This window comes from Trachurus trachurus, assembly GCF_905171665.1.
Source record: "Trachurus trachurus genome assembly, chromosome: 8".
NCBI classification, from domain to species: domain Eukaryota; kingdom Metazoa; phylum Chordata; class Actinopteri; order Carangiformes; family Carangidae; genus Trachurus; species Trachurus trachurus.
The window spans coordinates 12,265,154-12,288,165 of NC_139905.1; the positions used below are offsets into that span (position 1 = coordinate 12,265,154).

The window sequence follows — 23,012 nt, forward strand, 5'->3', positions numbered from 1 at the left end:
CCTTCTCTCATTTATGGCACAGGACCACATATTGACAAACTTGCAGTTTATTTTTTCTGTCTCTTTAATTATAGCACAAATTGTCAGTAACTAAATGTTTCACAATGAAGGCACAGATTATTTTGTGTGAAGCATTTTGTGCACTTCGTGTTATTACAAAAATTAATCTTGAACATTATTGGATTTGCTGTAAAACATAAAAGTTATAATTTTCCATGTCCAAAGGAGCAGCGGCATTATTGAAAGGGAAAACTCAAAAGCAGACTTCCAGTTTTTCATAATCAGAGATAACATGACCATTACCTTCACTGTAATGACTATACATGGCAGCTATTCAAATATATTTCTCCAATATGAGCATCAGCACCTTGCCCACTGATAGACCTTAGCAAAAATGACATTAAGAAGGACGACAATTACTGTTTTGTTAACTTAAATATAATGAAGCTGTTGCCCAACAGATGAGTTTCATAACTTTACTGAAGGAGCAGTGAATCCAAACAGACTCACAGTGTGTTGTAAAATGGGTGATAATGAAGTTAGGTGATGTGTCTTGTAAGTTCCCCTGATGTTGTGATGCTGTACTGACTTTCAGATCTCCCAAAGCCTTTAGATGCAGACATTGCACAAATAATCACTGCAGGGGCCCAGCTGACCCCAGAATATATTTTGAATATTAACGTTTTTGATGAGAGCAAAATGTTATCGTACTGATTCAATTACCTAACAAACATCACACAGTCACACATCAGTTCCTTAGAGTTAGTTCGATAGTTTTTTTTAAGAAGAAGAACAAGAAATCCATAAAGCCAAACCTTGATTTAGCTCTGGTTTTACCATCTCCTGAGGGAATATTTGACTCTTCAGTTGCTAAATCTTCCATCAGCTCATCATTAACTGAGTGTTTCTGCTGGTTGGTGCAAGGCCGTCGGTGTGCGGATGTTTTTTTTTTTGTTACAAAAAATGAGTCTGTAGCTGTAAAATTAAACCAGTGAGTTAAAAGGACACTGAAATGCTTAGATGACCTGAGGGAAACTGCAGAGTGAGGAATGAATATAATTTCAAGCAACTCCTTTCAGTATATTTGTAGTTATTTGATGCTTTGTTAGTATTTTAAAATTGATTTTTTTTTTTTTTCTGAAGACATATACCGGTAGTGCTGCAAAAACATGGTCAACATATGCAGTCACTCTTCACCCCATAGTAAACTGTAGTCATTAAAGGTCACCTGCAGAGGAAACCAACCTGGTGAAGTTTTAAACATGCCCTTAAACACACAAAGTTCCACTCAGTCTGTTGCTGCCAAAGATACATGGGACGAGTGCCTGACTACTGACCTGAATTAGTTGTTTGATGCCTGTGGCTGTGCCATAGGAAAAAGGACAGTCTGTACTTTGAAGAGGGACTGTCAGTCAGCGAGTTTCACACCCGCCTCAGGTGGGAGATAGGAAAGCATAGACTGAGATTGAGTGAAGAACGTGTTACAATTGAACATGAACTGACATGAAGTATATATGATTTCATAAGCCCTGAGGATCTGCTACTGTATAAACACCTATGAAATTTGAAAAGGTAGTATAGTTCATACAGTATATCGATCATACATAAAGTTTTTAAAGTTACATCAAGATGTCAGTAAATAGTTTCATTACACTTCAATATAGGAGTATTTTCATTGTTTAAACTCTCTTTGATGAGTTATTACCAGTAGTGTCTTTGGGTGCAGACTCCAGCCTTCTTGCAAGGTTTAAAAATGTAATTAAGGTGATACATAAAAATTGCTCAACCAGAGTAGATTTGTTTTTGTCTCTCACAATTTAAGAGCTGCCTCCTGATGATAGGTTGCTCATCCGTCGGTACTGTAATTGCACATCCAGTGTGGTGATGGAGAATAAGCTAATTTCAATTTTGTCATGGATAATGCCACCTGATTTTCTGATGCCGAATTCTGAAGAAAAAACATCGATCAAAGTATTCACATAAATCATCCCTGACATGGTATTTAAAAATAAATAGACATTAAAAATCATCAGTACACTCACACAGTGCCTTGGCTGTGACTCAAACTCAGCAACAGACCCACACTTGCTACCACATCATCACTTACTGTGTTTTTCTACTTGTATCAATGTCCACTATTACATTGATTAATAGTGACATTTCATTCCATTTCTTTGATAGCTTGCTTGATACCATGCTTCCTGTGCCACAATATGAAAGTGCGTACCATAAAATGCAGAGCACAAAACAAGATGGACAACAATATTCTGCGTATGTTTGTGTTTGTGTATCAAGGTAACCATCCGAGTGGGCCGCTCCAGTCACTGTGATGAGAAACAACTCTCAGTTGCGTGACTCACATATTCGGATGAACACACAGAATCAGGTTATCATTGAGCGCTGATGCACCACTGGCTTGGAGACAGATTCCGAGCATCATGAAAGCACAGACTATAACCGAGAATAGTCAATGAATCTACTCTGCCATTTCTGCCTTGAAAAGATGCAGGTGTCCTACAGAGGAGGAAGCACTTGTGGTACTTATTTTCATTTCACTTTGCTGTTTCCAATAGATAGCCCCAAAAAAATGCACCTGTTCTCCTGCTGAGCCCGACGCAGCTTTTTGCCTTGTTCATCCCAGTGGTCGACACTGACTGTCATATTGGGACGTGCCAATGGACAGTTTTCCAAGATGAGAATTTGTTTTTCATGTGGTGCTCAGTCAGCAACCGAGAAACGACCAATCTGATTGGGTGATTGACTGCCAATGTGAAAAGCAGGGTGACATTTCAAACAAGTCCTCCAACCATCTGTCTCTAAGTCTCATCTGCGAGCCATCCGTTGCCCTGGTTACAATGATAAACACATGGTGTAAGTTATAGATGAAATAGACAAAGATGAGTATCAGTTTGAAGTATGAAACAAGCACTTTGCCAACTCCTCCCTGTGTGGACGCCTTTGTGTCGCCATGGCCACGTAATTATTTCAGTCCCCCTCTTGTCACTTAATCGTAAACTGGGGCGTTCCCTTAAAAGACTGATGGTATCTAAAACGACTGCTAGCTGTCGCTTTACAATAAAATCTGAGTACAGATTGTAATAAACTGCCTCCACAAATGACATATGGGGTCATCTATTATAGGAGGACAGTCTCTGACATTTATGCATCAAAGGCGAAACTGAAAGTGTGGAGGTCAAGGTAATGAGCGCACATCATGTTTGATATTAAAACCAAGCTGTGGCAACTCTGGGGAGCCCCGGGCAAAGAGGCACTAACTGCTTATGGGGTGTTTTAAGGGGGTTTATTGTTGTCATGGCAAAATGTGCCAGTATAAGGGGCTGTGGTTGACCCCTCTTGCCCCTAAAGGACTCAATCATTTGCTTGGTTTGCCTCCCCAAATGGTGTGTCTCTGGTGCCAGGGGACCATAGCCTGTCTCCCACCGAACAATTTATGATACATTTTGATATTTCAAAAAGGAGATCGCTGTAGAGTCACAACCTTGACGCAATCATTTCATTTTTTAGCTGGCAGTTAGTCGGCCCACCACTTTGGTTCAGACTGAAATATCCCATCAACCGCTGGCTGGATTCTCATCATGATGCCAGGACACAGAAGGCTCCAGCTGTGAGGCTGAACCAGGCTCAACCTTTGCTGCAACACAACACAACATGATGTGATCTGGCAAAAAAATATTCAGTGTTGGCTAATTGAGTACATTGCAGCAGAACATTTCCTGGTTGATCACTTTACAATGTGAACACCATGACAAAACGTAAGAGAGCTGCTGCCATGATAACAGAAGCTCACCGGAATAGTTGTGTATTTTCTCAATGATGTTACTCATTGTTTTAGTTGAGTCTTAACCTCGACATTTCAGTTAACAGCAACATAATATTATCCTGGTCATGACAATTCAAACATCTCACACCTGCCCAACAGTGTAGCCTTTGTATGAAACACAAATGTTTCCTGCAGCATTGTAATGGTTTTGCAAATCAACAGTGAGAAAATGGCCTGTTTTTGTTTGTTGTTTCGTTCTACTGAGCCATGACTCATGCTGGCAACTGCCCAGCAAGGAGGCTCAGGTGTGTGTGTGTGTGTGTGTTTGTATGTGTGTCTGACTCGCTGATACAGTCTATGTGTGTAAGCGTACAAAAAAAAAATTGCGGAGAAAAGGTTGACTTGCCAGCTGTCATTTCTTGCAGATGAACATTACTACGTTGATTGTGTTTTTACTTTTTGACTTGTGTTTTGTCTCTCGTTCATGTTTTGTCTGCTGCTGTTGACTGCGTTTTCCTGAGGTAAATGTGAAGCAAATGTGGCATTATTGACTGGAAAGTCCCATTTTTACACACAGCGGTGAAGCAATTGTGTTATCACCATGACTGCAAGCCATACAAACTTTAACAGTTTAAATTAATCAGGCAAATCATGTTGTTGTGTTTCCTATCAGAGGCCCAGACTGCAATGTTTCATTTAACACACGGCCAGCCAATACTTGCAGCTTTCCAGGAAAGCACAGCCACTGTTTGGAAACAGTTCCTTCACGTCTTGAATGAGGGATTGAATGAGGCTTTAGCAGAGCTCTCAACAATGTAACATAAATTGAGGCTCCAGGCCCCAGAGGACTCTGGCTTCCTCATTCCCTCCTCAGCTGGTCACATCTGATGAAAGGAAAAGAGCAGGAACCATCTTCTAAACAAACAATAAGGTTGAAGGTGCACCACTATCCACACACCCACCACAACACAAATCTGTGAGAGTGAAGATTGCAACTGGTGTGTCTTTATTGTTTTATAAATAATTAAAGGACTGGTTCCTACAGTAGCCTACAGTGTATGGGGTGTTTAAACTTTAATAATAACAATGATTAAAAAAGACTATATCCATGTTATTATATAACATTATGACTACAACAATAATTTATTAAAGAGATAAGATAGGAAAAGATGCCACCCATTGTAATGGCGGGATTACTGGAACAATCGACCAGGCAATGATCCAGACCACAAAGAGACACAACACAACTATACAGAGACACAAAATGACCACAAAGAGAGAAGCAAGTACAAAGACACACAAAACAACCAAATGAAAGAGTTGCACTAATGTGAGAGAAGTGGTTGAGCTTTTACATGTCTGTGCTAAGTAGCTCACGGCCTGCATTTGTTGGATTTTAACCAAATAATTATAGTATTTATTATTATCTAACCTAAAAGCTTCTGTCTATAATAGTAGGAATTTAACAATAATTTACTAAATAAAAAAGATAATGAAAGTGATAAGAGAAGGATGAAAAACACTGGCACCAGTAATGGATGCTGGTCACTCTACCAGCCCAGAGCGGAACAAAACCACAAAGAGAGATGCAGAACAACCACAAAGAGAGCCTTTCTTCTGTATAGGAGGGGTCCGGGGCCTTTTACATGCCAGTACCAAGGGGGCCCAGTGTCTCATTATCCAGCCATGCTGGTATTTGCTGCACTTTAACCAAATATTGCATTATTTTGTGTCACATACACGCCAGTAAACATAGAGAGTTGAGCTCTAAATGAAAAAGCGTCAGTGTTAGAACTCTTGTCATTAAGGAGCAGTCCCATTATAGTTAGTGCAGCTGTAATAACGTTCTGATGTGAAAAGGCTCAGCGACTAGGAAGCCTGTCAAAAGGTAAAATATATGCCTCTTATTTATGGAACATCAATAATATGGACAATCTGTCTGCAACTTGCTCCTTTGATTAACTCACTTCATTCGGATCTACTCTCATGGGCTTGTTTCAGTCCCAACTTCAATCGATGCCCACTCTGTTTGTTAAACAGTCACATGATCCTGAGTTGTATTTTTAGCACCAGCAACATAATCATTTATTGAATTGCCACGCTGATTCCAGATTATGTGGTAAATTCCTTATGTCTGCTATAAAATGTAAAAACAGCAGCGTCAGGTAAACGGTGCACATGCGGTTGGGACACATTATTATGAGAATGTCATGTTTCCGTACAGTCAGACTTCACATTTTCAGCCTTATACAAGGAAAAGTGGCTTCAGTTCACTTAAGTACATAATTCAAAGCTTAGCTATTGTGTTCCAGTTCAGATATCTGTTCAAATCTCACAATTCTTGTCTTTGTATTCACCCTCATGAACCACATGCCATCACAGCAGAGACGAAATAAAGCAGAACAATTACTTTGGCAAGCTCCCTTCATTAAAAAGAAAATCCACCCTCATTCACAATCGAGACATGTTATTCCCATGACTTTCAGTCTGAGCTCACTTCATAATGATCCAGTGCTGCTGTGTGAATGTGGCCCGCTTTCCTTTCATATGTAGCTGAAACAACAGAGTCACAAATCTCATGAGGACTGCGAAGCCTCTGCACTGACAGTGATTGTCAGTTACAGTTAATGTGATAGATGGAAGCATCCAAAGTGCAGCATGAGAGGGTCGAAGGTATGGTGAAGAATTTCATATATATTAATGTTATGGTATTTACACCTAAATCTGAAGCCATATTTTAGAAGTGGCTCATATAAATGTCAGAGTGAGGATAAATTAGTCTGTATAAAGTCTGATGCATCAGCATTGGAATTGGGTTCAACTTTTTAACTGTGGTAAAAGACATCAATGCTCTGGTCTCCAGCAGTGTGCTATCAGCTCTATTGCAGCAAAGTGACAATAGACCGGCACTGATCATTTATCCAGTCAGAAGAACAGAGGGACTTTCTCAGCAGAGGTCAATTTTTTTTAGCTTCATTAGTCATTTTTTGTTTTCATTAATATAGACTTCTCCTGTTGAGAAAAACAGACAGTTGTTCCACTTGAGCACCAACAAAATACAGCAAATACTTTATTTCTGACACTGTCGATTTAAGCACCAGCACAGTTTAAAAGGAAAAACAACCAAAGAACAGCACTGGCTTTCAAGTAGGGATAAATGTCTTTTGTTGATTTTACCACAACGACAAAAAAAACAACAACCTGGAACCAGAGCAATTACCTAGTTTCCTGCATTGATTTGATCTTCATCTGTGTCACAAATGTGGACAAACACGCCGTCCCTAAGCTAATATCTCACAAACACTTACAGTCTTTTGTGCCTTTATTGAGTGCAGACATCAACACTAACTTTCCTGGTGGAAAGAGTGAGTGAACCCTTGGATTTAATAAGTGGACGAACCTCCTTTGGCACTAAAAACCTCAAACCAGCTCTTCAGTAGCAGCTGATCAGACCTGCAAAACATCTAAGAGGACATTTAGACCATTTTTCCTTCAGCTCAGACATATTGATGTTGGCTCTCCTCGGGTACTGGGATCAGGTCTGGGCTCTTACTCAAACAGGTGCATTTTCTATGTCTGAAATCATTCTGTAGTAGATGTGTTCGGATGTTTAAGGTCTTGCTGCATCACCCAGTGTCTACTGAGCTTCAGCATGTGGACAGACACCCTCATATTGTGAGAGACTTAAATATGAAAATGTATCTTCAGGCTCAAATCACGATGCTTCCCCGACGCTACTTCACCTTTGCGATGATGTTTTCGTCTTGGTATGCTGTGGGGTAATCCTGGTGATGATGATAATGATGATGATGATCGGTCTGTTACAGCCTAAATAGGATCAGCCATGCCAGTGTAACCCCCATTTCCTGGTCAGTATTGTTCTCCGGTCTCTCGGGGCTGTGGGTGACAAGCAGGCTACAGTTTTCTTTTTGCTGTTTTATAACCAACACAGCAGGCCAGTTATCTCTAAGGCTAACATGTGCAGTAACCAAGGCTATACTCTAGCATGGTTGCAGCTCTTTGAGGGGTGCAGTATTATAATAGGTAAAGCTGTACTTAGTGCTAAAATTAGCCCACAATAGCAATGCTACCATAGCTACCACAGCATTTCCCTATATGCTGATGTTGAGCAGGTATAATGTAAAACCAAACATGAGCATAATGGTGAGCTGAGCTGGAAGGTAAATGTAAATCTTTTTGTGGAAACCCATTGACCAGACAGGTGACAAAAAAACAAAGAAACTCAAATAAGGAAAAACTGAGATACACAAGGGAGAAGGGATAACGAGAAAAAGGAAAAACACATTAGGGTGGGGCATGAAATCAGGAAACTTGACAGGAGTAAGATGCGGACTAAAAAATAAAACAGGAGGTGACAAGACAAAGACAGACAACCGACATCAATAACAACTACTGACAGTTCCTGACAGTACTGTATTGTATCAATCGTATTCTATCGTATTGAAAAATGTGGAGATTTTTGTTACACAAATAGTGGGATTCACCAAAGTCATTAACATTCATCCATACATCCAATAGCCGCTGGAGTACCCACTGCATAAACTGTGTTACTTTTAAGTTGCATAGGTTGATTTAACAAGGCTATTAATATTCATTGCATCATATAACAGAGTAGCTGCACTAAGAAATAAGAATTAATTATGAATATAATGTAGGTATTCTGATGCATTATGTGAAACTGCCACAGTGTCACAGCAGACCACTCTTATGAATAATAAATTAGACCTGTTGTAATAGGTGGTGTGTACACTAAACCTTCAGGACAGAGAGGGAGTTCAGCCTCTACACTACACCCAAGCAGCGCAAATCATTTGTAGTCTCTCTGCAAGTTTGAAACATTGATTACAAAAGAGTGATCTGACTGGGATGACGTGATGCTGCTATACTGCTGCGGCAAACAAACCTCCTCCCGTGGTGTTCAGCCATGACAGCTGTGGAAGATTTCAAACTTTGTTTGAAATTGCTGACCTTCATCTAACCAAGGCTATTTGTGAGATTGAAATCTTCCTTCTGAAAGAGTCCTGGTCAAAATTGAGGGACGATTACCTTACATTTACCAGGACAGGATCAACCCAACCAGAGTGGACAATAAAGCATCAAAGACAGACTTCAAAATGAACAATTTCATGATGTTACATATTCAAGTCACTTACCACTTGTAGCCTACTGGGCTTGCACAGTCTCAGAGGATGTTTCACTGTTGTGTGTATGTGTGGGGGTGGGGATGGGGGGTGCCTCACATTATCTGGATGACAAACCGAAGGCAACAAAAGACAAGGACAGAGTGACCTGCAAAATTATCATCATCATTTCATTTTGGCAGCCTTGACAATGGTGATTTTTCACCGTTAGGATTCATTAGTTTTTCTTTAAGACTTTATCAAGGAAATAATCTGGCATAATTTGCCATTACAGCGTGTAAAATATTGGCGGTGAGCTGGTCACACAAGAGTCCTAACAGAGGTGGTTACGGTTTCTGAACTACGGGAGAAACAAGACAGTCACATTAAGGGTGACTGGTCTTTTATTTTAATACAATCATGTGGTGCTGAGATTAAAAGGAATGATTTGACAATATAATAAAAGCATTATTAATATTAATATTCCAATCAATCTAAGGTTAAGATGAATTGAAAGAAAAATAGAAAAAAAATAATGGATTGGATATAAAATGTAGGCTATATTTATATTTATATTGCACAAATAGGTATAGCTATGTGCACATAAATGCACTCAAGGACAGTGTATAATGCCTATTGATGGCCTTTAAGTTACATTAGTTTAACAGCTAGCCTGGCTTAGTGTAAAACTAAATAAGCCCACACTGCTAAAGCTCATCAGATAACATTGTGTATTGAATCTTTTAATTCAAACACAAACATTAAAGGTACAGTATGTAAGAAATCTAAAGCAACTGGCCGTAAAATCCTCCTAATATGTCACAGAGACTCAGGAATAATGTTCATATAACATGATGAACTCACCAACAACAATAGTACAGCCAGAGTATTCGCATTAAAAATCTTTTTTTGCAGACTGCAAATCATGTTTATGTTTTGAAATTACGTGTTTACATGTTGCACCACCTAGCCCTCTCTCCCAGTCACGGCGGCGTCAGTGGCATTTCAGCCTCCGGTATGGTCCACTGAGCTGCCGCTACGGCTGGGAGAAAAAATGAGATCGCTGTGTTTTGAATTTGACTGCAGTAACCGTTTTTGGCCACATTCTTACATATTGCACCTTTAACATGATTTGTTGGTTACTTTCTATGCAGTCTCTCACTGTGATGGCTAATGTCTGACTGCTGGTCATATGGATAAATCACATAACTCCCCTAAATGTCATACTTTTCAAATACAAAACAACACATTGTTCCAACTTCCAACTGGTTTTTAGTTTTTCTGCAGCACCTTAAGTCTACACAATCAACATGGCACAGGCAATAATGAAGTAGCAATGACTCTTGACTTTGGCTATTAGCACTTATCGCCACAGTTTAGAGGAGAAGTGACGCACATGTTTTGGTCCATTAGTCTGTAAGTATGTTGGCTTCATCACAATCACGACTTTAAATCCAATCGTGTCATACACAGACTCATAAACGGCCCTGACATTAAACGCTTCGTGCCTGGCTTTTCCTCTTTTCCCCGAGCCCACCATCTCAGCAACCTTGGCTAAGCCCAATAAGACAACGATGGAGCCCTTGGGAACAGAGCTGCACAACAACAAGCCCCAAAATACCAGAGTTGTTTTCCAGGCACCGTGTTCTCTTTGTGCCGGAGTTTTCATTCTCTCCTTCCTCTTTTTACTTCACAGAACCAAAGGCCCATGGCAAGAGATGTTCATTCATTTAACAGCAGGCCGAGGGAAATGGGTGATGCGACAAAATCAGAACAATAAAATCGGAAACAAAGAGACTGCTGCTCATCATGCTGAGGTAGAGGGGAGTCCTGTCACTGTGAAGAAGTTTGCAAAATGGTGCCTTCTTCTCCTGCATCTGAAGAAAGAAATGAAAAGGAAAAGATGGCAGCAAAAAGCTATTTTCATGAAAATGAAAACCTGTGCACCGCAACGGTGAAGCCACCATATGGTGAGGCAAAGGGAATAGGTTGTGACTGTGCAGAAGGCCGGGGACAGATATAGACAGTTAATGGGACTCAGGTGCTGCTTGTTGTCTCATCAGGACGCCCCTCACCTCTCTCCGCCTCCTGACCGAAAACCCTGCTCGGCCCTGCTTGCCACAGACATCCATCTTCTTGTGGACTTTTCTTTTTCTTTTCTCGTTTTCTCTCATTTCTCATATAAAATCTACTTATTTCACTTCATAGCTGTAAAATGTAAATAAACACATCTGAAGCCTCTTTTCTTTGTCGCTCAGCACAGCATACGTAGAATAAATGTGTCCTATATAGTTCACTTCAAAGGCTTTTTACAGGTTCCTGTGGCAAAAAGGCAAAACAAGAAACATCCCCAGTGCAATCATTGTACATATCCTATGTATCTCATAAATCCCAGTTGACGATTTCCCCTGGAGACGAACACTGCATTGATTTTCATTTCACAGTTGTGCAGATCAAGACAGAGACAATAAGTGACTAAAATCCAAATGGAGAGCAGGATTAAAGCACCTTTTGAAAAAAAAAATCAGCATGTAAGTAATGTGTTGTCTGTGTAGAAACTAGTTTACTACATGTCAACACGTGTGTAGGTAATCCACACCATCTTAACACTGAGAGTGTCCTCCAATGTAACACAGGATCTTTGCAAATTGTGTGAACATTTACAATCACAGCTTGAATCGACCGAAGCTCTAAACCGGTAACAAGAATAATTCAGTCCTCTTGCATAACAATGAGGACGTGTTTTGTTTTTTTTCCTCTACATTCATCAACCTCCCGCTGCTCTCCACTCTGAGAGAATGTTAGATGCCTTGCCAAAAGTGTTGTCTTCCTCTCCTGCTGGTAGAATGACAACTCCCCCAATAGGTGAAGTTGTGCAGCTTCCAGGAATAAGACAAGTCAACCATAACAACCAGTAGAGCACTGTGGGAGCCGGCAGACAGCTCGCCCCATCCGTCTCCCGTTCTGTTCAGGAAAAACACAACCCTGTATAGCGCCTCTGGTTGTACGACCGGCTCCCTCCGTACAGTGCTGACATGAACCCAAGGGGCACCTACTGTACAACCATGTCAAGTTCTGCCTACAGCATCTTAGAAAGATTAATGAGCAGGCGCACTGCAAAAGACTCCCCCGCTTCCTCTCTCACTTTCTAAGTAATCCAGCGGGGGTTCCAGCCATTACCTGAGATGCTAAGTGGGTGAATTTTACTTCAAAGTCTGGGATTTGATAAACACCCCTAATTTATATAATTACAACCTAGTAGACTTCCCAAAAAAAATGCAAAATGCTGGCAACACAAGTATAATTTTACCCCAACCGCTAAAACATTTCCAACATTAACATTTGCTACTTCATCATATGAATATTTGCCTGTAAATAAAAATTGGTTTTATTATAGTTATTATTATTAATGACAATAATTTTGGAAGTGGAGTTGGAATACAGATAATGTAAAGTCCTAAATATGTAAACGGCAACATAAAGTAAGATGTCATACAATTAGACCTTCCTCCATCTGTCTCCTGCCCAGTTTTCATTCCCAGTCGTATTCCCTCATTTTTCTACCCACCAGCAAGCAGATCGGCCCCATGATTCCCGATAGGTAGCTCCCCACCTGTCCCTTGACAAGTTAATTAAATGAAGAAGAAAACAAAAATCCAATTAAAACTTAGATTTCTGCTCTCTGCACTGAGGACTTCAATTGAGGAGTACTGTGCACATGAAGTTCTGCTCTGAAACAACAATGATTCACCATCAGGCTTTGCATCATCAAGTTTTCCTTGTTTATGACCTTGAATGGCCTCAAAAGGTATGTGTTTATTATATGGTTTTAACCTATAAGGTATGACAAATGTCCCACAACCACAAAGTGAACATAATACAACTACCTGCCTTCTGTTCGGACTCTGTCTTGTGACTAGATTGTCAGTGTCCAATCAGATTCAAGTGTAAAAACAAGGTAAGTTACCTGCTCTATAGTATCTGTACACAAGCCTATATAATTTGTTGTTGTTTTGTTGTCTTCAAAACTTTCCTACAAAAGCACAAACTTGCTGATTTATTTTACTAGATGTTTACAATAATTATTTGGTAACATCATTTCACAAACTATAAATAATTTTGTCCATCATTTGAGGCCACATGCTTCAGATATGGGCTGTTGTCATGTCCATGACTAACCATTTTTGGCTGGTTGTGGGGCACCATAGGGTGTGGTACTGGTCTGAGGTACAGTATAATGCTGGTGCCCCTATAAAACACAGAGAAAAGACTTTGCATTACATGAATGTGTAAGTAGCTGCAGCAGTAACTGTGTGTTTCTAAAAATAAGCAATTCCCTTGGCATCTAATGTAAGTCTGCTGATGTCAGCCTCCATATACGTAATATTTCACTATGTATCTTGTTATTACAAGAAACACATTCAACATTTACATCAGGCAAGCCAAGTTTTACAGCAGTGTTTGGCGTGGGGCCCCAGCCTGATGTTTGACGTCATCGTCAGCCAGTTGGTACCTGCTGCTCCTTCACCAGCACTGCCCCGGGCCAGCCCTCATGGTGTGCCTGTCAGAGATGCAGAGAAATGCCAACAGCGATGGAGAGAAAACGCAGCGACCAACAGCCACAAAATGTGTATTTCATAGCAGGAGGGAGTCTTGTGGAGGATTCAGAGTGACTTACGGGCTGTAGATGACCATCCAGATACAGGAGATGACAAGAGTGCTTCAGCAGACCACAGAGTCTTCATACTGTACCAAGCTGCTGTGTCTGCAGCAGCTGTCCTCAGGTAAATACAGGGGTTGAATTCCTGGGAGGTCATATGTGTGGTTAGCCTTGTTAGATGTAAATATTGAACGTGATGTGCTACACAGTCTGAAAAGACGTTACTCTTTAACCAGTTACTTATTTTTTGTGTGTGGACTTTTTAATGGAAAGCACAATGAGAGACAGGAAATGGGAAGGCAGGGGGGGGGGGATGACATGCGGGAAGGGGCCGCTCGATGCCGGATACAAACCGGGGGCCACCTGCAGCGAGGACTGTAGCCTCAACACATGGGGTGGTTGCTCTACCAACTGAGCTAAACACCACCCCATCTTCAAATAGTTTTTCAACATATTTGTGCAACCTTGTTTATTTTATTAAAGTGTGTTTTTGCAATAATCAAATTTTAACAGAACACTACACTCTACTATTGCGATACAACCTTCATTTTGAGCAATGAGACTCACAGTTAAAATGATAATCATAATATATTTTTTATATTATGTATCTATGACACTTTTGGAGTTTGAATTACTCTGGAGGATTTGATACTTGATTCTTCTTCTGAGCCTTTATCTCTGAGTTATTGTCTGGCCTGTGAAAAGAGCAGAGAGAATTAGATATGTGATGATTTGATTTATGGATGTTTAGATCTTGTGGGGGAAGAAAGACTGTAGCCGTTTTGAAATATTATTTACTGTGATAGTTTGACCAGAACTGACTACAGCTTGAAATGTCACACATGTCACTTGAAACAGGATCTTTAAGTTTGCACATCACAGATCTGCTGTTGATCTGCAGACATCTTAAAAAGGAATTACCAAGTTTTATTTTGGTGGGCAGCTATATAATGGCTACACTATACAGAGACATTCTGTATAATACATCAATCAAAGCGGCAGATGGGGAACTGAAGACAACATTTACAATCTAATTCAACAATGACGATAATGCTAGCATCATTAGCTAGTATACCAACAACTCACTTTGTGATAGTTTGCATAAAAGCAACATAATAATATATCTGATGGCATCTCTGATGACATAGCTGGAAAATAACTCATAATATCAGACTTGTGAATTTCCCAAGTCTGATATTCTGAGTTGATGATGCCCAAACTGGTTGCACCTCTTTTAATACCCAAATACATTTGTTTTCAGCAGAAAAAAGTGTTTTTTGGGCTTAGTTACTCTTTAAGCTTATGCTACCTAGAAGTTTCACTGCCTTTCTCCCTTCACACGCTGCAAACGGCTGTAAATGATGCAAACTGATCATTTGGGTTTAAAATCAAATCCATATCTTCTCATTAGCTGATTCATAGGAAACACATTATCGCGAGATCTGAGCATTAGAGACGTTTGAAGTGTTTATAAAGACTGATAAGTGTCTCTTTGGTCTTCAGAGATTGATAATGAAGCATTTTTCATTCATGAGCTTCCTCACGAACAAAGGTTTTTTTTTCCTTCTTTTGGCCACTGGCATCAGCTCAGTGACTATATAGTTTATGAGCGGAAGAATGAGCTGTGTTCGGGTGCAGTGCTGCAGAGAATGATGGTGTTGAGAGAAGACAGGACATCAAGCGGACAGGACATCCATTTTCTTCTTTATGTGCTCAAACCTTTTGGCAGAAGTTTTGGTTTTGCTAAAGAAAAAAAAGGCTTTTCCCTGGAGGGAATCCATATTAGCAATAAGAACATAAGCGTGAAATTACGAGCTCTGTGTTTCCATCTTGAATCATTTTCCGTTCCTCCCAGTAAATGTCAGTGGATACCGGGATGCAAAATGCTTTCCTTGTGGCCTATGTTTTGTTTTGTCCCTGTGTCTCTTTAACCCTCCTCCCACAACCTTGCTTGGCCCTGTTTGCAATAATGTCCCTGACATTTTTCTGCAGGACTGCCTTCAAAAAAAAGAAGAAGCAAAGATCAAGAGGAGTTCATTTGATCATTCACTGGCGTGTGTCCTTTTGCATGATAGTGTCAGAGAGGCAGGAATAAAAAAAAAAACTACCTGTAGCATGAGATGCACTGGAGCGCTGTTGGCTGTGTTTGGACAGGCGTAGATATTTTAATTGCATGCTTCATTTTTAAACTCCTACGTTTTCGGTGGCACTCAGTTGTTTACATTATGTCCTGCCAACACTTTGACATCATAAACTCAAAGTGGCACCAATAATAATAATAATAATGATAAAAAAAAAAGTGCTGCAGACGTCACACAGTCCTGAGATTTCAGATTCATTTTTCTGTGAAGACGGTATGAAATTATCATCATAATAGTAGTCATTACTTTGTGTCAGTGAATGCCTGCTTGGCTCAGTCTGCGAACATTCAGCGACAGGCTCGGGGAGTGATGAATGTTGTCAGACGAGCAATTCATTCTGGCAACTCAGGTCAGCCAAGGGAATGAATGGCACGATGGTTAGAAATGATATTACCATTTCTTTAATTTCCTGTCAATTTGAGACTTCCACTGTGGTAATATGAGGAAGCCTGTTTGTTTTCATTAGCTGCTGAGATGATGCCGAATTTAAAAAGGAAATGTTCCTTATTCTTCTCCAAAAAAATGCAAAGTTTTGCTGCTTTGTTGCATCCCATGAACAACATTCGCTACTTCGCCCAATCTGAATATGGTGACATTTTCTAAATCGTTCTGAAATCCAGCAGGTTTTCTGCTGACCTTTGACACCTGAGCAAATAACATGAGAGCGTGCAGGGGAAAGTTAATTTTTTCCTCATAATAAGTTATGATGGGAAAAAAAAAAGATTTCCAGGTGATACTGTATTATCAGAGTCACACTAAGTGGCAGCTGTTGTATTCATCTACACACTATATCTACATCTGACATAAACCAGATGTTCAAATATGTTATATATAGTTAATCAAGAACATCTAAACTGTTACAGGATATGGTGTGTAACCTCTGGTTTCCTGAACAGCATCCAGCTACTAATGGCAGTTCAAAGAGGTCTTTGTCAGGCTGATTTGTTTTCAAAATTCACATGATTACAGCGATCACAGGTCTCTGAATGAGATCTGAATTTAAAATCTGTGGCTCTCCAACTGCATTTTTTTTTTGTCTCTCTTAATTTACTAATATTTACATCTCAACCTGCAGCTGGCCAGAGAAGAATGAATTAACCTGTGAATGAATCATCATTCATCCTGAGCCCGAGCGCTCAGCTCCAATGGAATATACATAAATCCCACAGTAATTTTAGAGTCATTTAAATCTAAATAGCAAAGGGCTGAATAATCAACAAGTAATGAGAAGTAAAATTGGTCATCTGTTCACATCTTTCACGATCAGCTCCATCAACAGACACGGCTGCTCCCATTCATTTCCAAACAATCATCTTTAGAGGTCAGTCCCTCTTCTCTGCAGTTAATTCTACCAGGAGACATGAATGTTTCACTTCATACTGTATTACTCATCACTCATGAGACTGAGAGGCCAAATAGCAGCCTTATTAATTTATTCATGTGAGCCATCTCCCCCTCTCACAGCCATAAATGCAAATTCAGGCTTGATTGGGCTTCTAATTGTCATTTTGTGAAATGATCAGACTTTAAAAAATCAATTTAGATTTAATCAGATTTTAATAACAATGGTGATTCATCAGTAATTTGAAGGAGTTTATTTTCATGAGAAATGAAGAGTTCCCACTTACGCTTTAAGGGAGGTGTATCCAGCTGGAAAAAGTAAATTAAATTAATAAAAACATCACAAATATTTGTTGTGAACATGGCCAACCCTAAAATTTAAAGTTCAATTTTTGACTGAAATCTTATCTAATCAGGTGTGTTATTAATAAGGGGCATCACGGTGGAGCTAATTACCAGAGTTTACAGAGGTCCCTCAAGAAGCCTGCAGTGTGTCCCTTTTTTCATACAATTTTCACCTTATTACCTTAATTACTTAATTACTATCACCCACTAAATCAATGCCATGACTATCTATTCTCTGTATTTAAAGCAATATCGAAGTATCGAAGATTGAAGCTTCTCATGAGTCAGCCTCCCACCTCCCTAACAGCTGCAGGTGGTTCAGTCCAATAACAATATTGCTAACGCATGGTAATTGCACTAATGTTTTTGCAGGAGGTTCAGAGAAAATAATATGGAGGGAAAACTGTGGCTCATGAACAGTTTAAAACTGCTACATAGTTGCATAGAGGCTTTGATAAACCCCCTTCATGTTATAATGTAAGTGTGGATATCAGCTCATAAAGAGGTTGTTAGTAGAAATCATTAAGGAACTATTTGCAGCCTTTGCATCAAACATCAAGTGTGAACGCTGCTAGTTAGTGAAGTAGAACATGACTACAGTGAAATTTGATTTACTCGTCTTTTATTATCAAACACAGTAATCCTTTCATAGTGTAGAGGGCAGAATCAAAACTTTTTTTTTTCCATTTCTGCCCCAAGTACAAAGAGCTGAGGTCATTAGGGCCAGGTGAGCCTCTGTACAGCCTCTGAATTAAATGAAGTTGAATGAAGTTTCCAAAGTTTACTGTCCTCGTTTGGCATCAAAAGATTAATGATTTTCAACAAAGTTCAAAACAACAATTTGTTCACACAGAAGATGAATTTATAAGTGCTGCAGTGCAGAAAGTTGCATCCATATCTGTAAAACTCACTAATGATCTCTTCTTGACTTTTTCTATCAGACATGTCTGAGCTAACTACACCCATCTGTCCTCTGGTCCAGGGCTCACTGGAGACAATGTTCACCAAAAAAGTATTAAATCAAAACTAAATTTGATTGTATTTCATAACACTACCACTGTCCTTAACTTATTACATGTTACGAGCCACACAAGACTCTGACAAGGTGTCTGGAAGTGAAGTACAGATGTTTTCCTACCTGTGGAACAGAACCTGGAAAGTTCCAGTTTTTGGCTCTTTATATAAACAACATAAACAACGATGAGGGAAATGCTGTTTGACAATAAAAACCCTCTCTGGGCAAAGCTGTAAGTAAAACTGTCACAGATTTGATCTGAGTAACATTTGATTCAAAGAGGTCAGTACTGGCTACACTAACAGCCATTAACAACGCATGTGCTTGTTTGTTATTCACTTATTTGCACATGGGGGCACCCTGCTGGCCTCGGGGTTGAGGTGCTGCTGCTGACCATTAACTGCAACATCCGCGGTGCAGTTAAGGTCCTTTGCTGGGAGCCATTCCCCTATCTCTGTCCACTGTTGGCTTTAACACAGCCATAAAATGATCAAAGAGAAAATGACAGCTATCTGTACATGCATGAGAGCTGATGTATTAAAGTGGCCCCACTGAGACTTCACATGCACAGAGCCCCCAATTGTCATGCTACACCCCTGCAGACTGCATTCACTGGACTGTGACAACAATTATGCACATCACACTACAGACAGCGTCTGTTGTATACCAGCAAGATGTATACTCTGAATCTCTATATGAATTCCTCTCACATCGATATACGACTTGGGTGTTTTATATTGAATCTCTGATGGAAACATCCTTTTATTTCATCACCGATGGCTCCACACACTCGTCGCAGCGGCACAGAATCACAGACACAAACAAAATAAATAACGCTCTTCCAAAGTGTCCTGCACAGTGATTTAAAGTAGAATCTTAAAATGTGTCTGCTGGCCTGAAAATATTTCCCCAGGAAATGGCCATCTCTCCGCTGTCAGAGAGCAGAGCCCAGCAAACGCTCGCAGCGTGCCAAGCTTCAGTATCATCCCACCTCCCATTAGTCATGCTGTATGTGACTCTTATGTATTAGGTTTTCCCTTCATAAACTCTGAATGAGAGAATGATTACATATTTCTACATGGCTGGCAGTGCACATTATTAGCATAAGCAGCTCTGGTAAATGACTTTTCTGTAACAAAGCAAATAACAAACTGAGTGTGTAGAACAAACACTGTGGGGCAAACAATATCTTCAGAGAAAAACGCAGCATCGGGCTCTTGAGGAATATCACACTGATGACTCTTGCATAGGTTTACATATCACCGATTCACTGATGCCACTGTGTTAAGTTTGCTGGGATGGAAATCGGCACCAGCAGCATGTGATGTGTCTTTGCCTGCAGCCGTTGAGACTTCACCGATGCCTCAACAGTGCCACCTTTTGATCAAAGTGTATACAGTGAGTCTCCTTATAGACCAAAAACACAGAGAGGCACTTCAACAACACATATCAAGTCAAACCTTTGTTTTTTTTTCATTCTAAGACATATATTAGGAAAATAAGAGACAACCGCCATCATCTCACTGGCTTTCTGTACATTCTAGCGAGGAAATACCTCTCAGACGAGTCCTTTCTGCTGGCTTTTGGCTTTAAAGTCCGAACGCTCCCGAACACACTCGAGAGCTTCCCCTGGAGTTTCTGAGCCAGGATCCCGTCCCAGTACTTACAGAGCAGAGAGCCGCCCGGCTGTAAAATCCTCTCAGCCAAGTCTATCAAAGACAAACACATCGTGATGAGCTTCTCGTGGTCCATCTCTCGGAAGCCGCTGGCGTTCGGTGCCATGTCGCTCAGGATGACGTGGGCCCGGCCGTTGGGGAGCAGCTCCAGCAGCTTGGCGTGCGCGGCGGGGTCGGTGACATCCTGAAAAGACAGGAAGTGGGCGCCGTCCAGAGGAGGTATGTTCAGCAGATCGATGCCAACAACTGTACCACGTGGTAGCTCTGGTTCTAGAAAGGATGAAAGAAAAGATTTACACTGAGAGTTTTATGTGTTATGTTTTCTCAGGGAACTTTGTATATCACAACAAGCCATCGTAGTTATATGTAGTGGAAGAAAACCTTAAAGGGATAGTTCACCCAAAGTTCAAATTTCACTCATTATGGATACCAACTGTCTTCGTAACAAAAAGACACAGCAAAAAACATCCAAATACCTCCATAGTGCTTGTATGTATGTAATGTCCGTCTTGTATTGAAGCCCCGAAATGCAAAAATTTTTCGGAACAATTTCGCATTTCGGGGCTTCAATACAAGACATTACACATTACATACGAGCAGCATGGAGGTATTTGGATGTTTTTTGGTGTGTCTTTTTGTTACGAAGACAGTTGGTATCCATTTGCAACCGTTATATGGACATGCAGTGCTACGCCGAGACCCCCTGTAACTCAGAGATGCCACGGATAACTCTGAAACTTCTCCCAGCCCTTAGTCGAGGGTGAGTAGATAATGAGTGCAATTTTAATTTTGGGTGAACTATCCTTTTAAGACACTGAAATCAATATGTGAAAGTGCATCCAAGTAAAAGCATCAATTAATCAGAACTTAAGTCCAGTAGCAGAAACACTCAACCTGGGAAACAGGAAGTGGTTGCCAACCTAATTTAGTGGTCTAATTATGCATCTATTACTTAATTGTTATTTTAATATTAATATAAAAGGGTTTTCCATGCTAGTGTTTATACATTATGCATCATTGAAAATTAATAATACATGAAAGCAAACATGGGAACGTATGTGAACCTGTGAGCTAATGGCTTTAACAGCAGATAACTGGAGTCAGGACTCAGGAGATATCAAAGCTGGAGTCTGAGTTTGAAGGTGTACAGGTCAGAGCTACTCTGACTCCAACAGCAGGTGTCGATATGCATGAAGCTGAAGGGTTTACAAAGTCATCTCACACAGCTTAGATCTTCATGAGTCCTCTGTCAGAGAGAAGTGGATGTCAACTAAGATGAAAACGCAGAATGAGCACTGATTTAAAAATGAAAGGCAGAGCAACTAAGCATCTAAGAACTTCAAGGAGTCTTTTGGATCTCGACTCTTCTTAAACTATCTCCTACTGGAAAAAATATTTCATGAATCGATGAAACTGAGGTTGATTCTTTTGGTGTAAAAACACAGTTCTGACCTGAAAACGATGTCTTACAGGAATAATGTCAGGGTGGCTGCTGAGGATCAATAGGTGTTTGGTGACCCAGCAGGAGAAGTGTAGTTGAGATATTATAAAATTGCCTTTCTGCAACATTGTCTCTGAATTGTTTCCTTCATGCAGGGTTGAGAGCTGTGTGGTCGTCAATTTGTTTTTGTTGTCTGTCTCTTTGCTTGTTGATTAGTCCTGCTGTGATCCATAAAATGTCAGACAGTGAAAAATGCCCATCACAATTTCCCAGATGGCAAATACTCAAATGTCTTGTTCAGAGTCTAATCCAACAGTCAGCTGCTGTATTGATTCATAATTACTATAATAAATTATATCACTTTGATCTAATTAATGGATACTCATTACTGCATTCAGATAGATTATTACTGATCACTAACGACATAAAACATTATCTGCATACAGTGGCTGCTGGCTTCATTACTGATTAAAAATTAAACAAATTGATCTGATATATTTCCTCCTAAGATAACAGCAGTTAATTATTTTAATGGGGAGTATAAACGATCATTTTTATTTAGTTAAAGTCAAAATCACTGGACGAATACTGACATTGACAGGGACCTGGCTGATAATGAAAAGTCATCTATCAATTAAAAGGCAAAGCTCTCCATTGAACTGGAGCATCTGTGTCCATTCACCCCGGTCTGTCCTCTCACCTGTCCCCGCTGCGTTGACCCTCTGCACGGCCACCTGGCTCCAGGCTCCAGGTGCGGCTCCACAGTCCACCACACCGTCTCCGGGCCGCAACAGCGTGAACTTGTCGTCCATCTCCAGCAGCTTGAAGGCGCTTCTGCACCGGTAGTTCAGCACGTGAGAAGCTTTTACATAAGGGTCCTTCAGCTGCCGCGAGACCCAGCGCTGCTCCGCGGGGGTTTTACTCGTTTTCAGCTTCTTCATGAGACACAGAGAGGAGTGTAGCCATCTCCTCTGAGACCACACACACCACATTGTTGTGATTGTTGTCACTGTGCGGGGTCATGTCATGTGTAAGGTGCCCCTTGGTTAACTGCGCATGCGTCGAAGTACAACGCGGCGTGGATAAGTCACCGTGCTGCAACACACCGACAACAATGGTTCCTACTAGAGTGCCTAGAGAGAGATGTTTTCTCTCTATAGGCACTCTAGTTCCTACCAGAAATAATAGAGGCAGAGTTTCGGACTGTACTACTGTAAAGCCCCTTTTGTATTAATAATCCTTGAAACACCACAGATGAAATCAGGCACTTTAAATACTTCTACTTAAATCACTTTATATACTGTTTGCTGTACCTGTCAAAACATTATGTTTTGTACTTTTACCATTAATGTTGAGATTGATCTGTTGAACTGTTCCCCATTGTACTATTATTGTGTTTATATATAATATACAAATATGTTTATTTTCTTTATTGATTGAAGTAGTGCTAAAATGTATTGATATCTTATCA

The 23,012-nt window shown here is 40.3% G+C and overlaps 2 protein-coding genes across 2 annotated transcripts in view; one reads left to right on the forward strand and one right to left on the reverse strand.

The window, feature by feature from the left end:
* The window catches only part of nudt1 (nudix (nucleoside diphosphate linked moiety X)-type motif 1), a 423,902-nt gene that overhangs the window by 396,669 nt on the left and 4,221 nt on the right, over nucleotides 1-23,012 (forward strand). The window lies entirely within an intron of this gene.
* On the reverse strand, nucleotides 19,134-22,553 carry mrm2 (mitochondrial rRNA methyltransferase 2). The gene is made up of 2 exons (XM_083976848.1): nucleotides 22,242-22,553; nucleotides 19,134-20,370 (listed from the first exon to the last, which is right to left on the reverse strand). Exons 1-2 carry the CDS (start codon nucleotides 22,531-22,533, stop codon nucleotides 19,940-19,942), a joined length of 723 nt encoding a protein of 240 aa, XP_083832974.1. The 5' UTR covers nucleotides 22,534-22,553; the 3' UTR covers nucleotides 19,134-19,939.

Coding starts and splice junctions, on each gene's coding strand:
- mrm2 (XM_083976848.1), bottom strand. CDS start 22,533: ATGTGGTGTGTGTGGTCTCAGAGGAGATGGCTACACTCCTCTCTGTGT. Junction 20,371..22,241: donor GGTCAACGCAGCGGGGACAG/GTGAGAGGACAG, acceptor CATCCTTTCTAG/AACCAGAGCTACCACGTGGT.